Below are 16,158 nucleotides of genomic sequence, written 5' to 3'. Positions count from 1 at the left end.
TGTGTGTGTGTGTGTGTGTGTGTGTGTGTGTGTGTGTGTGTGTGTGTGCGTGGGTGTAGGTATGTGTCAGTCTGTGGCAGTGTGTGGTAGAATGCGTTTTGCAGAGGTGTAGTAAAAACAGATTAAAACTATACTCAGGGTATGTCAATGAATTAAACTGTCCAAGTATGTACATGAACATCCATCCATATTACGCTTACAATTATGCATTAATATAGGCTCAGTTTGGGTTCAGGTGTGTGTAGGTGGTTGAGTAATGATGTTGTATATATCGGTGTGTGTGTGTGTGTGTGTGTGTGTGTGTGATTGTGTGTGTGTGTCATGGTTTAGCCTGTGAGATGTGTCCCTGAAGTTAAATGGGTCAGTGGCGGCCCGGCCTCTCAAACCCCCGGTGACTCTGACACGTGCCAGTTACCACGGCCACCACAGGCCAGCACAGAGCACATGATTTATACTACCTGGCCACAGAGACTCCTCTCCTCTCCTCTCCTCTCCTCTCCTCTCCTCTATTCTCTTCTCCTCTCCTGTCCTCTCCTCTTCTCTCCATGGAACCAGGGCTTTCACAATGTTGCGTGAATGTGTGTGTGAGAGTGTGTGTGTGTGCGAGTGCGTGTTTTTATGTGTGTGTGTGTGTGTGTGTGTGTGTGTGTGTGTGTGTGTGTTTGTCTCTCTGTCTGTTAGTACACTTATACAGCACAGACAGAGAGACAAACTTAGATCTGAGTGAGGGCGTGTGTGTGTGTGTGTCAGGGAATGTGCAGAAGGGTGGGCACTGGAGTGATGTGTTTTCCACCACAGAGGCCCACTGCTGCACAAACTGTGGATGGCAGATACACAGCCTCTGTATTGACTGTTCTCTTTTTGTTTACGCTGCGTTATTAGAATTGCGTCCTGTATTGCCTCCAAACAAACAGGATGTGTGTGTGTGTATGTGCGTGTGTGTGTATGCGTGTGTGTGTGATGAGCCAGCGTCAGACTGTTTGTTTGCTATAAGGAGAGACAAATCGGACGCTGAACAAATAAGATTAAAACTCTTATCTCTGAAGTAGTCGTAACGCTCTTTTTTTATTTTTTTTATTATCAGAAACCGCAAGGAGAGCAAATATTGAATTTGAAAATCAACACAAAATGACTAATTTGATTTTAATGAGGCTACAAAAAGGGAATCAAACTTATTAGATTCGTCAGGGGCTCTGAATATGCTATGAGTGCATGAATAATTGATTGCGTTGATGAAAACAAATGAGACGCCCCCTTCAACAACTGTCATTTTAATCACGGTGAATGATGATATGAGCAGACTGCGGTCGAGACGAGCAGTTTATTAAAAGATGGCTGTCACCAATCTCTGGAGTCATTGGAGGTTGTTTGCACAACAGCATCGTTTAGTTAGTAAGTCCAATTAATGTGCAAACATTCAAGTCCCCTTTAGTCCCCCCTCTAGAGTGTTAGATTCCAGGGAGCCATTTTGAGATGTTTGCCTCTCTGTGCTCTCAAAACCTCCCACAATCCTTTCTGGCCTATCTGCTATCCGTAAGCCTGCCCTGTTTAAGGGAGTGTCCATTCATTTCCATTCAGTGGGTTTCCATTCTCTTGAGGACTGGCATCTCTGCCAAAAGGGCTTTTTTTCCAGCCCATTGGGCTGCTGCTGAACCACGACCCGGTACAAGGATCCAGGACCCTCCCCTCTCATTCCACCTTATGGAATTTCAGAATCCCCCTTCACCCCCCCACCCCTTCTCTAAGCTGCCTACCTTTTCTCCTTTTTTCCCTCTCCAACCTCCACCTCTTCTCTTCCTGATGTGACAAGGGGCCTGATTGTAGACTCTGGTCCATCCCTCTGGGTGTTTAGAACAGGGGGAGAAAAGAAAACCTCCCTCAGGTGTGTAACTGCCGCATAAAAGAAATATGTCGGACCCAACTTTTTTGACTGATCTTCGCCACTTTGTTCATTGATCCTCGCAGTTCATTGACCTCAGCCATTAGCTTAATCTTTGTTGAAGGAGTGGCACCGAATAAAAACGCTCTGCTCTAGTAACCCTGGGAAACCATCATGTGAGCAAGCAAAGGATTGTTAGGGATCGGTAACCCCCCCACACTTTTCAACCCCCTCACCCCAGGAGGATGCTCCTATTCATGAGACTAGTTGCTTTTAGTGTAAAGTAATCCTCTCAATTAGGTATTAGTGACATTAATTGGCCCCAGTGTAATTGTCCCTTCACAGGCGAGAGACCCCAGGAGAGAGTGAGAGAGAGAGAGTGAGAGAGAGAGAGAGAGAGAGAGAGAGAGAGAGAGAGCGAGAGAGAGAGTCAAAGGAAGGGTAGAGAGAAAGAGGACACCCCTCCCTCCTTCTGCACTCCCTCCCTCCACCATGCCACTGGACGGAGGCCAACAACAGCTCGCAAAGCCGTTTTAAAACTCTGTTAAGCCGCGCCAAGCTCAGTGCCAAACCGGGAGCCAAGCTGGGTGCCAGCATACCTGGCAAGAGGAGTGCAGAGTAATCAGAGTGACATGGCGATGATGGCAGTGAGAGGGAGGGGGAGAGGGAGAGTGAAAAAAGCTAGAAGGAGGGGGGGGCGATAGGCAATGAAATATTGCAGAACAGAGGGAAGAGAGAGGCAGGCGACTTTTCATTAGAGCACATGCTCTCTCTTCTCTCGCCTAAACGCTCCAGATGGCGGTTTTAGGCAGTGGGTAGGCACTGTAATCCCACACTAACTAGTGTGCGAGACGAGGAATTTGTGGCTGTTCTGGAGTGGGTGACGCACCCCATGGTGCAGCCTGGCTCTGCTGGTATGGCACTGTACAGCAACAATGTAATTAAAAACAGACGAACTCATTCGCAATGCTTCCTAGTTACAGTTTACACGTCAGGGATTAACTTTTAATGCAGTCCTGGCGGGAGAAGATGTGTTTTGTGTGTGTGTGTGTGTCTGTTTGAATGTTATAACTAGGAGATCCCTCAAAGCCATGACTAACAGCTACCATAACCACTCGATGGGAATCAGTTTCTAACTCCTGGCCTGGCTCCTTGTGCTGTGGCTGAGGCCTCCTCACTACGTGCTGGTATGTCTGCCGCCTGCCTATGATGAGGTGGAAATAAGACGCTGGAGTGCCCCCTTCATGCCCCTTCATTCTCCCCTTGATCTCCTTCAGCGATGAGACGCTAGAGTGAGTTTATTTGAGCTGCCACAGACAGAGCCAGCAGACAAAAGCCCAGCCAGGCCCCTCCCTACCTCCAACACCACCACTGCCCCTGCCCCCCTCCCATCTGCATTGACCTGGATGTGGCCCGTGGGATTAGTGCAAGCAGCCCATCGATACAGCCACGCTCTGATCACAGCATGCGTCCAGGGTCAGGGGTCTGTGTCCTCCCTGCATCGCCATGGGAACCCAAGCCGGCGCGCGGGGTTCGTCCAGACAATGTTGCGAGGTTTAGCCTTCGTCTGGCAGAGCCCGGCAGCCATTGATCAGTCTGCAGTGCGCACACGCATACACACACTAACAACTGCATGGGGAAAAAAATGATTTTCAGCCCTGTAAATCTCTGCCAACCTCATGAATTCCCGGCATGTAACGGCTTGTGAAGTCTATGTTAGCTTTTTAGTTTTGTCAAGAATAGAACACAGAAGGGGGGAGACTAATTACTAATTAGCCTCTGAACTATCTGGCTAGAACTTGCCTCTCTCAAGCATGGGATTAAACCACCACTTTTAAAAAAGAAAAATCACTGACTGGTTGCAATATTAGTCACCCTGGGCCCTTATTATTTATATAGCACATTTCATACACAGAGGCAATTCAATATGCTTTACAAAAAAAAAGCAAAGGAAAGATAAAGACAGAGTGAAACATACATATATAATTAAAATAAAGTAAAGAACATAATGAAAACAACATACAAAAAACATGAAACGGAATAAAATAGTTGAGAATGTACGGAGTACATAAAATAGCATTATAAAAGTTAAAATCACATATTGAAAAAATATTTAAAAGGAAGCTAAAGAACGTAGATAAATAAGAAGTTGAGTGCATTTGATCAGTTAACAAAAAGCATCTGAGAACAGTTGGGTCTTAAGTTTAGACAGTAGGTATTACCAACACATTTGTCTCCGATCTGAGAGGTCTAGCAGGTGTATCACATGTCTGTGAGGTAAATTGGTCGTGTCCTATTCATGGTTTATAAACAAGCAGCTTTGCTTTAAAATCAAGATGAGTAGCAATCCTAAATCCGTCCTAATTTTTCAGTAACCCTAAACCCAAATTTTAGCGATCAAAACATGGAAATTATATCTGCAAATTAACATTATGCAAACATCCGTGATATAAGCGGGATAATGGACTTAATGGCATTCCGGTAGCAGAAAGTAATGCACACGAGGTGTAACGGCCACCTCCAACCACCTTGTTCTGCTACCCGAACACTGATGGTAATTAGTTTTATACCATATATTGAAGATTCAGTCTTAGGTTTGATCAGTCAGGATTCAGGTTTATTCTTGAAGAATGGCGGCCGACCATTTGTGAGACAGAGACTTTCAGATCCATCCTCCCTCACAGAACCTCACCTCAGCATATCTGACTTGTTCCTTGGGGAACAGTCTGTTAAATACACTGACATTAAGGGGTGTTACGTCTATTCAAATGGGCCATGCATGCAGGGTTCTTTGTCTCGACCTGGGGGGGGAGGTGAGACCAATGTCGCACCTCACTCCCCTGGTCAAAATCAAGTATATTCACCCTGGAACTGTTTACATGCTAGTTAAGTCCAAATAAAAGTAACAATTAGAACTAGGTATAATATCATTGACTTATTGACTATGGCATATTCTTATGACCTATGCTGGTCCCTTCAACACCATGGCCATTATCCATTATCCCTTACATGTGTTCATGTTATTGTTATGGGCTATAGTTAATGACATAAACATTCACTAATTTGGGGAACATGGATTTGCGAGAAACACGTTGATTAAAAGTAAGAGCTTTATTGATACATTGCAGAAATGGCAAATGCATTAACACAACTGTGTGAAAGCAACTGATGACTGCTGGATCTGGAACATCAGCCGGCCCTTAGGCATAAGATTAGTTAGCCGAGAGTCGGACCTGGTGCATCAGCCGGCCCTTAGGCATAAGATTAGTTAGCCGACAGTCGGACCTGGTGCATCAGCTGGACCTGGGGCATAAGATTAGTTCGCTGACAGCCGGACCTGGGGCATCAGATGAGCCTTGAAATATTGTCTAATGTGTAGGCAACGTGTAGGATGGGTAGTCGTGTACTTCGGATTGGCTTCCAGTCTTGTCTGAAGGGTAAAGTTCAGGTATTTTTATACACTTTTATCCAAAGCAACTTACAGAGACACCTTACAGCGGTTGGAAATTAAACCCTTGTCTCCAGAAATCCATTTCATCAGCAGCGAGTCCACTCTGCCTCGCTTCCAAGCAGCTGTTCACATAGTCAGTACATACAATCAGTAATGCACAATGCACTGCGTGTTGACACAATACATCTACTAATGTAACTGAAATATCGCCTGGAGCTAGACCAGCCAAACCAACAATAAAATCTTAAAATCAATCCTTTACTGGAAGCAAGTGTAGAGTGTAGCTAAAACAGGTGAGATGTTATCAAACTTCTTGGTCCTTGTTAAAAGTCTAGCTGCTGCGTTTTGGACGACATGCAGTTTATGAAGTGATACCTGGCTAATGCCTTAAAATAATGCCTTACAATAATCAACTCTGGAAGATATAAAAGCGTGGACCACCTTCTCACAACCTTTTGGGGACAGGAAATTTTGCACTTGTTTCATTTATTACATACTCGTTATTTGCAGAGAATTTACAGCGCTGCTTAACGACGGACACCCCACTTTTCATGCAGTATACTCTCTCACACTCTCGTAATTGAAATGGCTAAGTAAAGTGAAAGTCGCCCACGTCCTTGCAAGTTGTGCTTTTTCTGAAGGGGGGGCAGGAGTGATTTTTTTTCTCTTCTGATCAATGCACACATTTGTCTCATGCTTGAGCGGTCAGAGTCTCACTTTAAAGTTTGTCCCACACACAAACAAAAGGAAGCTGGCTTTTGCTTTTAATAAAATATGTAATTATGTGTGAATCACTTCACTGACTCCTCAACTCCCTAGATATAGTCTTTGTAATTAAAATAAATAATTGTGGCTTTTTTTAAGCCGTGTTTTGGTCGCCTCGGTAGTCAGAGGTTTTTTTTTGTTTTGTTTCTCCCCTCCACTGATGTTTGAAGCATCCTTCCACACACACCTTGGTTTCTCACTTAAAAAATAACAGGCAGTATTTACTGTGAACTTATTCTCTCTCTCTTTGTCTCTCTCTCTCCCTCCCTCCCTCTTCCCTCTTTCTGACAGGTACACAACCGCAATCTGCTGTCCATGGACTTCGACCGCATCACCCGAACCGAGAAGGTGTATGACGATCACAGGAAGTTCACACTGCGCATCCACTACGACCACGCCGGCCGCCCCACCCTCTGGGCCCCCAGCATCCGCCTCAATGGCGTCAATGTCACCTACTCCGCCAGCGGGCATGTGGCCGGCATCCAGAGGGGCACCATGTCCGTGCGCATGGACTATGACCAGAATGGCCGCATAAACTCACAGACCTTCGCCGACGGGAAGTCGTGGACCTACACCTATCTGGAGAAGGTGCGGAAGGCTGTAGTTGTTGTGGTTGTTTCTGTTCATGTGATTGCCCTAGAGGGTAGTTTGTCAAAGTTGGCTTATTAGTTAAAATTGTAAAATTGTGTAACAAGTACAAACTCTGACAAGAACACAACAGCCACAGTAAAAGTGCAGTTTAGTACGATGAATGACCTAAGAATAACCACTCCCTAATAAAACACAGCATATAATTATGGAAGTGGGCAGTATAATATTGGTATGTATCGATTTATTATGAGCCAAGATGATTTGTATAACTGTATATAGATAGACATCAATATCCTCCATGTGCTTGTTTTTTGTTTGAGCTAATGCAAATTTTACATTTAGAACATGCAGAGTTTTGCCCATCTTATGAGTAACTCTGCGTTCTACAATTCTTAGTTGTAACTAACAGGGGCTGTTCTTATCTGACGTTGAATAAGGGGGAAGGGTACTACACTTTTAACTCTTGCCCTTTTGGTTGTCATTAAGCCTTTTCAGAGGCGCTCACTACAAAGACATGGAGGTCTAGTGAGATGAGCTTCTACTGCTCCACACATTGTTGCCGCAGACAGCTTGACAGCACACTTATGCCTTAAAATAGTGCAGCGCAGGAAAGAGAAATGGAAAAAATGTCACTTTCCAAGCGTTAATTAGTGCAGAGATCTCAAGGAAAGATGCGGAGGCTGTGGCTCACACCTTTTATGTGAAGATGGCAGCCGCTCACCGCGCCTAGATGGATTTTAAAGATCTCATTTGTGTACCTGAATGCGCCTTGTATAAATCACTGGGAAGAATAACTGAAAACCCATATCAAATGCGGATTCAAAGAGAGAAAAGAATACACTTTCCTATTGAAATGTACTTCTCCCCATGTGTAACGTTCCTGTAATCTGTTGTTTGGTGTGACTCTCAGCCACTTTGACAGTAGGGGGAATTGATGGGCCACAGCTTCCTTTAATATGCATATGTGGGGCTAAATGTACCTGCCAGTGGTACCAAGCTCCTTTCAGCCTTTTTTCTAATGTGTGTTCCTGCTGTGGTCTGTTTTGAGTCAGACTTTGGCTGTGCAGCTCATCATTTAGGCCAATAGGAGGCATGCATTAGTTGTGACCTTCACACTCTCCTTGCGGCCAGGGAGTTTATCATTTTAACGGCTTAACATCTCTGTCAGTGGGGACCGGCAGGGCTATTAACATAGCTGGCTAAAATCTCTGGCGTTTGTGAGTGGTGAAATCTGTTGTCATGTGGAGTGTTAACACTGATGTCTTCTCTCCCTCCCCACCCCCTTCCCCCTCTCTGCAGTCCATGGTCCTGCTGCTCTTCAGTCAGCGGCAGTACATATTTGAGTTTGACAAGAACGACCGCCTGTCGTCGGTGACCATGCCCAACGTGGCGAGGCAGACCCTGGAGACCACGCGCTCAGTGGGCTACTACCGCAATACGTACCGGCCGCCAGAGGGAAACGCGTCGGTGCTGCAAGACTACAGCGAGGAGGGCTTGCTGCTGCAGACCCAGCACCTGGGCACAGGCCGACGCGTTATTTACAAGTACGGCAAGCTCTCGAAGCTACTGGAGGTGCTCCACGACACGACTCGCGTGGCCTTCACCTATGACGAAGCGGCCGGGTTGCTAAAGACAGTTAGCCTTCAGAGCGAGGGCAGCTTCACCTGTACAATCCGGTACCGGCAGCTGGGCCCACTCATCGACCGACAGATCTTCCGCTTCAGCGAGGAGGGTCTGGTGAACGCCCGATTTGACTACAACTACGACAACAGCTTCCGGGTGACCAGCATGCAGGCGGTCATCAACGAGACGCCGCTACCCATCGACCTATATCGCTATGACGATGTGTCGGGCAAGACGGAGCAGTTTGGCAAGTTCGGTGTCATCTACTACGATATAAACCAGATTATCACCACCGCTGTAATGACACACACCAAGCACTTTGACGCCTATGGCCGTGTCAAGGAGGTTCAGTACGAGATCTTCCGGTCACTTATGTATTGGATGATGGTGCAGTATGACAACATGGGCCGTGTGGTGGCTAAGGAGCTGAAAGTCGGACCTTACGCCAACACCACTCGCTATGCCTACGAGTATGACGCGGACGGCCAGCTGCAGACCGTCTCCCTTAACGACAAACCGCTCTGGCGCTATAGTTACGACCTCAATGGAAACCTGCACCTGCTGAGTCCCGGAAGCAGCGCTCGCCTCACCCCACTGCGCTATGACCTGCGAGACCGGATCACGCGTCTCGGTGACGTCCAGTACCGGATGGACGAGGACGGCTTCCTGCGCCAGCGAGGCAACGACTACTTTGAGTACGACTCGGCCGGACACCTGACCCGGGCCTACAACCGGGTGGCTGGCTGGAGTGTGCAGTACCGCTACGACGGGCTGGGTCGCCGCGTGTCCAGCCGCAGCAGCCCGGGACACCACCTGCAGTTCTTCTACGCCGACCTGTCCAGCCCGGCCCGGGTCACGCACCTGTACAACCACTCGAGCTCCGAGATCACCTCTCTGTACTACGACCTCCAGGGCCACCTCTTCGCCATGGAGTTGAGCAGCGGGGACGAGTTCTACGTGGCATGCGACAACATCGGCACCCCGCTGGCCGTCTTCAGCGGGTCGGGCGCCATGATCAAGCAGATCTTCCACACGGCCTTCGGCGAGGTCTACCTGGACACCAACCCCAGTTTCCAGCTCATCATCGGCTACCAAGGCGGCATCTACGAGCCCCTCATCAAACTGGTCCACATGGGCAAGCGCGACTATGACTCTCTCGCGGGACGCTGGACCACACCTGACCACGACGTGTGGCAGTCGCTGAACGGCAACAACATTGCGCCCTTTAACCTCTACATGTTCAAGAACAACAACCCCCTGACCAATAGCCGGGAGACCAAGTGCTACATGACAGGTGAGTGGCTATATGAAACCACCAGTAGTGCACCTCTGCAGCAGTGCTTTGTTAGCTGGACCTGATGGGGATTGGCAAATTACAGCACAGAGCTCGATCAAAAGCACTCAGCTCCTTTTGATAGACTCCACGCTCACAAAGCTTTGACTTTGTTCCTCCATTCTGATGTCGCCGACCAGCATTTCAAATACACAAAAACAAGCAGCGTGCCAGTTACAGCAGCAGTTTGCAAGGGAAATAGTGTTTGTGCATTACACTCTGTGATGGCAGTGTTTGGTTTTTTTTTAAAGAGGGTCCTTACCACAGCAGGTGGGTCATTTTTCAGGCTCTCCTTTGGGCCCTGTTCGGAATGCTGCTTTTTTCCTACACATTTACTTCTTCCCCCTCCCATGCTCTCTCTCTCTCTCTCTCTCTCTCTCTCTCTCTCTCTCTCTCTCTCTCTCTCTTTCTCTTTCTCTTTCTCAATCAGTGGCACACAGCAGAGTACTCCCTCTGTTCAGCATTCAGCTCTTTCCCTTGAAATATCACATCACTCTTTCGGTGCCTGAATGCAGGGGGGGGAGGTAAACAGGAGTGAAGGCTCCCCGGTGGAGAAGGAGCACACAATGGGTACCATACAGCTCACTGCCAGAGGCTGTTGTATCAGCGCGCTCGCTCGACTCCAAAGCAGAAACAGCAGTAGAAAGGACGAGCGTATAGGAAGCCACTCCAAAGGGTTGTTTTAAAGCTGATGCCTGTGTGTTTTGTTTGAGGTTCCACCATAACCTTGACCGTTTGCCTCTTGATGCAAGATGAAAGAATGTGTATAAGAAGAGTGGCATCTGGTTCTAATTTGATTAATGGCATCTTGCTGTTTTTGTATCCAAAAATGAGCAAAGGCCTTTATTCTAAACGTGGTCCGTTGCCTTTATATGCTGAATTAGTTTCATTATGATTAAGGAGGGTAGTGAAAACTTCCAGAGAAGGAATAGAAAACGGGTGACACTCATTTGTTCCAGGTGAAATTCTCTCCCTTTTATGTTCTGTCCCTTCCTCTCTCTCTCTCTCTCTCTCTCTCTCTCTCTCTCTCTCTCTCTCTCTCTCTCTCTCTCTCTCTTTTTCCTGCTCTCTCTTCTGCTTTCTCTCCCTCTCTCTCTCTCTCCCTGTTATCATCTATTTGCCATGTTGCTCTGCTGCTAAACTTCATTCTCTAACCAAAGTGAGTGCTGCGCCAGTAAACCTGGCGGTCGGTCACATCACGGCCCCTCCGGCTGGGTGCGGAATGCTAAGCAGGCCGGCGGTACGCTCCAATATCCATGTCGAGCGCCACTCTCACCTGCCGACAGTGATTGATGGCCTTGACATTTCTATTCCGTTGCCGGAATTAAGAGAGCCGCTCGCATTGTCCTTAAACATATTCTTATGTAAAGCAGCTTTGTCAGGTGCCATTGCTCACAAAGAAAGATTCCCCCCCCCCCCCCCCCCAGCAACACATAGCCATGCCGTCACTGTGAAGGTGTCTAACCGTGACAAGTATATTAGGCGTTGTGAAGAAGGTAGCTTATCACAGCGCAGTCGACTGGGTTTGAGGTCAAGGTTCACTTTGCACACTTCATTGCACAAATGTGGAGTGAGAAAAAATGTACACAGCCCACGACAAACAACATGCGCATGATTTCTGTTTTTGATGTTCAGGGGAAAGAGAAGTGAAATATCAAGCCGGCACGAAAATGAAATTTTGTGACCTGCTAAAGACCTGCAGCAGGAAGTCACCGTCACCCATGTGTAATGCCGAGCTGTTAGCCTGCGAGATGAGCAGAGCTCGGTGAGGAGGAAGGAGAGAATTGCGGAGTTCGCCATCCTCCTCGAAAACATCCATCACATTTTAGCCCAGTGTCTGAAACTAATCAAGCGATCCCACGCTGGCTGTAAGAGCAGTTCATTTCGTTTGAAGCAGCAAAAGAGAATGGGAAAGTCAGGGGGAAGAGGAACTCTCTTGAACCCGTGTTGTGTTTTCTAATGAATCAACGGTCACTGAGTGGTAAGAGAATGAAGGTTAAGTTATTGGTTTTTCTGTCCCCTCTGCTGTCCTGCAGATGTCAACAGCTGGCTGGTGACATTCGGCTTTCAGCTGTACAACGTCATTCCGGGCTACAAGAAGCCCGTCTTGGACTCCATGGAGCCTTCGTACGAGCTGATCAACACACAGATGAAGACTCAGGAATGGGACAGCACCAAGGTGAGACGGCACTCCCTCATCCAGACACCTCTGCCTGTCCGTTTAGTCATCTGTCTGTACCCTGAATTTTAGACATGAGCTCCAGGCTCTAGACAGAAATTGTCAGAAATTGCCCCCTCTCCCCAACACACTATTCAGGACTTACAAATCACCAAGCAAACCTAGACTTTCACTTCTTGCTCTACCTCTTTTTATCTACTCTCTCCCCATCTCTCGCTCCATCTCTTCTTATCAGTAGCACTCACTCCCTCTCCCTTGCTCAGTCTCTCTCTCTCCCTCTTTTTTTTATTATCTCTCTCCTTCCGTCTCTCTTGCTTCGTGTCTCTTTCTGAGAGCAGAGGGGAATGGGGGTCAGACTCTCCCAGAGCCCTTCTAATAATCCTGCCATTAGGGAAATTCACTCCACTTTTCCTCCGCCAGCCCCCGCCATCGATTTCATCTCCCCCTTACAACCCTCCTTGTGCACACATATACAAAACACACAAACACACTCAGACATACCCCAGCCCCCGCCCCCGATACCTACACCCACACCCACACACACACCCCCACACACACACACACACACACACACACACACAGTCACATAAGCAAACACCCAGGCATCAGCAGAACGCGGGCATCTATCAAGCCCAGCGAGTTGCCTTTAAGCCACCTGAATTATTGACGAAGCGGCTGTTGTCTTCGCGGCGCGTCGAGTTACAGCCGGAGAGTGCCACCCGCTGCGGCAGCCATGCCAGGCCGCCACATTTGTTTGCTTTTCATATGTAAAGACACCGCTGGTGCCAGCCGAGCTACCCGCCTGCGACCCGGCGCCCCAAACAAAAACACCAGGTCAAGAGGGAGAGAGAAGGCACGTGAGCTCACAGGCAGATTCTTTTAAAAGGCATCTTTCGTAATGATGAGACAGGGAGGTTTGTTTTGGTTTGACAAGCAGGCGTTCGCTCGGCCGATACGGCTCTCGTGTCAAGTTAGACCCACCTCTCTCTATTGGAGATACAAACACAAAGAGTGTCGGCCGCGAGTTCTTTTGAAATAGAGGATACAATAAGGAGACGAAGGAGCCTGCGGGGCACGGGGGTGAGGAAGAGCAGGGAGAGGCGCCAGGCTGGATAATATGAAATGATGAAACAATAACTGTTTGAAGCCTCGCTCTTGTTGACAAGTTACATAAGGGTCTCACACATTCAAGGAAAATGGATAAGTATGCGTATATAGAAGAGGCATTTTTTGATGCTAAGATAATCCTGATGTTGGAGGCACCAGAGATTTTATTAGGAGTGTTTGTTTCATGCCTTGTAATGCATTTGTTGAAGTCTATCTTGCATTCGGAGATGTTGACGGCTTTTACATGACACATTGCAGGCCCTTATAGTTATTTTGCAAAACATTACTATTTTTTTGCCTCTTTTTCTCCCTGAAAGCTCAAATAAAGCTTCTTGTTGCTTTAACAAATTCTCTGAAGGGAGGCCGTCATGTTTATTTAATCTTTCGCCAAACCCAGCTGTTCCATTTGTGAAACATGATGTGTTCAAAGCCCATTAACTATTTAAGCGTATCAGACGATTTTAGTGTGTTCTGGGACTTGTGCAAATGAAGTAGGAGAGAGTGGAAAGAGACCCCATGCCAGACACCCACCGTTGAGAAGTGAGCTCTGCCGCCTGTCTTGCCCATCTCTGGGTCCGCAATGTTCAGAGAGGTTGGTGATTCAAATAAACGGCCATGCTTTCCATTTCACAGCAGATAATCTTCTGTGGACGCAACGGCATAGCAAATAGAGGGAGAAGTGTTTGCCTAACCCTCATTATGTACCTTCCCAAGATGGTAATGTGAACGAAATAGGACAGACTCAGTCATCACACACACACACACACACACACACACACACATTCACTAACTCTCTCTCTCTCACACACACACACACACACACACTCACACACAATCACACACAGACCCATGGGATGCCTCCCCCAGCAGTTTTCGCTGGGATGGCTTGTGTGCCTGTCTCCCAGGAGTTTTGGAGTTGGCTTTGCCAGATATGGAGTCTCTTTCTTTGTCCCTTCCTTCTCCCCCCCCCACACCCCCCGGCTCTCCTTTTCTCTCCCTCCCCCCCCCACCTCCCTCGGAGGAGCTAGAAGCAACAGAGGAAAGCTTTAGACCCATTCAGACAGACCTTCCTTCCCCCATTTCCATTTCAAATGGGGACCCTTCCTCCTCCTTCACGCCCAGAAAGTGCTGTAACAAACCCGCACTGTGGGGCCACCCCCATGTATATTCCATCTGAAGTTGGAAGAATGGACCGGGAGGGAAAAAAAAAAAGAACGAAAGAAGGGAAAGAAAAGGGAGAAAGGGGAGAGCGAGTTTGATCTGTGTAACAGTAGCCAGCACACCATATAAATCAGCCTTCCCTTCCTGCAGCTATCAGAGCCACTTGTTCTGGTCTTTTATGAGGAAAGGCAAATGATTTTAATTGCCTGCTAAATGGCCTTTTCGGGCAATATGATTATGTGGCATTTATGGGCTTTTCAAGCAGCCATATAAAAAAAAATAGACGCCGGAGACGGACTCCATGCTAAATGGTGCCCAGGCTGCAGAGTGGAAGGAGCTACATATTCCCCACCGGGCCTGGAGGGGGGGCTGTTGTGCTCACATGCTCTCGGCTGTTTCAAGTTCACCGAGTTCCCATCAGATGGAAGCAATGAAGGTCGGTGGAGATGATTCGGGAAGCCAAGGCTCCTCCATACTTATTATCTGTTTCACCCCCACCAAGGCGGCACCTTGAAGTCATGTGGCTCTGCCGGGGGGGGGGGGCGCAGGCAGCAGAACCGCTGCTCTGGGCAACTGGGGCGGGGGGGGGGGGGGGGGGGGGGGTTACGGTGCTCTGGCGTGAACATGTAAACAGGGCCAGTGCCTAACGTTCTTCAAAGTGTTAATGTTCTCATGTTCACCAGTCACCCTTAACGGATTTCTACCATAAACCATGTATAATAATGCAGGTGATGTACTACGTGGCTTGAGGCATTTAGTTTATCAAATGTGACAGTGGGTTTTGAATATTCCCTCTGCCCTAGAGGGAATCATATTAAAGGATTTGACATCAGACAGGGTGACTACTAACCCAGTTCCCTCATAGCTTTTCACAGCATGGCTCTCTGAACTGTATAGACATAAACATATAAATGTATATATAAGTTACACCCACAAACGTTATGAACCACACATGTAATACAGATCTGCACTTTTTAAATGTAAGAATCCCATAAACATAATGACTGTTACCCACCACAGATGTAATAACCCATTTCCCACAGACCTAATAATTATTACATTTGCAGGACATTATTACGTTTGTGGAAAGGTCGAATTTCTTTAGTACATTAAATGTTATAAATCACTAATATAGTGAAATTCTACCTGTTCAGTTGTAAGAGTATGTTTGTCAAAATAAATCACTAGCAATTGGGAATTCATCACTATTGGGACTGGGGTGTTCAGCTTCAACAAGACTGGACAGAATACCCCCAGCATAAGGGAGTTCAGCCTGACCAGCACTGGATAGGTCGACAGTATCTGGATCCATTTATTGACCCTGTGATACATCTACAATGTGTTTGCAAGCCCTTTGTATCAGTTTGGGTTTATTTTTTTGGTCAAGCAAATTGTAAATATTACCTTAAATGCCACCTCCAACAGTAGTTTTTCAAACTAAGTGCCATCTCTGATCTCATCCACCTATTTGTTTTGAGAATACATCTTGAATAGTGATGAACTTGACAGCTAGTACATTTTCATAAAACAGAGTTTGTAGTCTAGCCCCTCTCAAATAGGATACAATAGATCCTACACCACAATGAACCTTTAAAAAATAGTGATGATTTTTGACAAACAACTGACATAACAGGTAGAATTTCACTATATTAGTGATTTATCACTTTTGATGCAATACATTTTTTTTTACCTTCCCACAAACGTAGTGACTTCCTGCAAACGTAATAATTATGTTTGTGGGGAAACAGTTATTACATTTGTGGTAGGCAACAGTTACTATGTCTGTGGGTTTATTACGTTTAAGAAGTACAGATTTGTATTATGTTTGTGGTTTATTACGTCTGTGGGTGTAACATACCTATACACACTAAAATCCAATAGAGAGCGTTAAGTGTGAAGACGATGGCGTCTCGCTCTCTTGTTTGGCCCTGAGGTGGCTAGCTGTTGTCTGCAGCTGCAGTGGAGCTTTTAATAGCCGGCTAAAACAGGGGGTGTTGAGTGTACTAGACAGACATGCCCTCCAGAATCCCTGGCTTGACCACCACACACACACACACACACACACACAT

At 47.0% G+C, this 16,158-nt stretch overlaps 1 protein-coding gene across 10 annotated transcripts in view; it reads left to right on the top strand.

Moving 5' to 3' along the window:
• Positions 1-16,158, top strand: part of tenm4 (teneurin transmembrane protein 4) — a 174,837-nt gene that overhangs the window by 152,896 nt on the left and 5,783 nt on the right. For all 10 annotated transcript variants that reach the window (XM_042708659.1, XM_031572996.2, XM_012830933.3 and 7 more), the window contains 3 exons: positions 6,387-6,683; positions 7,986-9,603; positions 11,679-11,821. In XM_042708659.1, the coding sequence (XP_042564593.1) occupies positions 6,387-6,683; positions 7,986-9,603; positions 11,679-11,821 (2,058 nt within the window). The remainder of the gene's footprint in view (positions 1-6,386; positions 6,684-7,985; positions 9,604-11,678; positions 11,822-16,158) is intronic.

The sequence above is a fragment of the Clupea harengus genome, chromosome 9 (assembly GCF_900700415.2).
Source record: "Clupea harengus chromosome 9, Ch_v2.0.2, whole genome shotgun sequence".
In the NCBI taxonomy this organism is placed as follows: domain Eukaryota; kingdom Metazoa; phylum Chordata; class Actinopteri; order Clupeiformes; family Clupeidae; genus Clupea; species Clupea harengus.
This window is presented reverse-complemented; position numbering and strand designations above follow the sequence as displayed.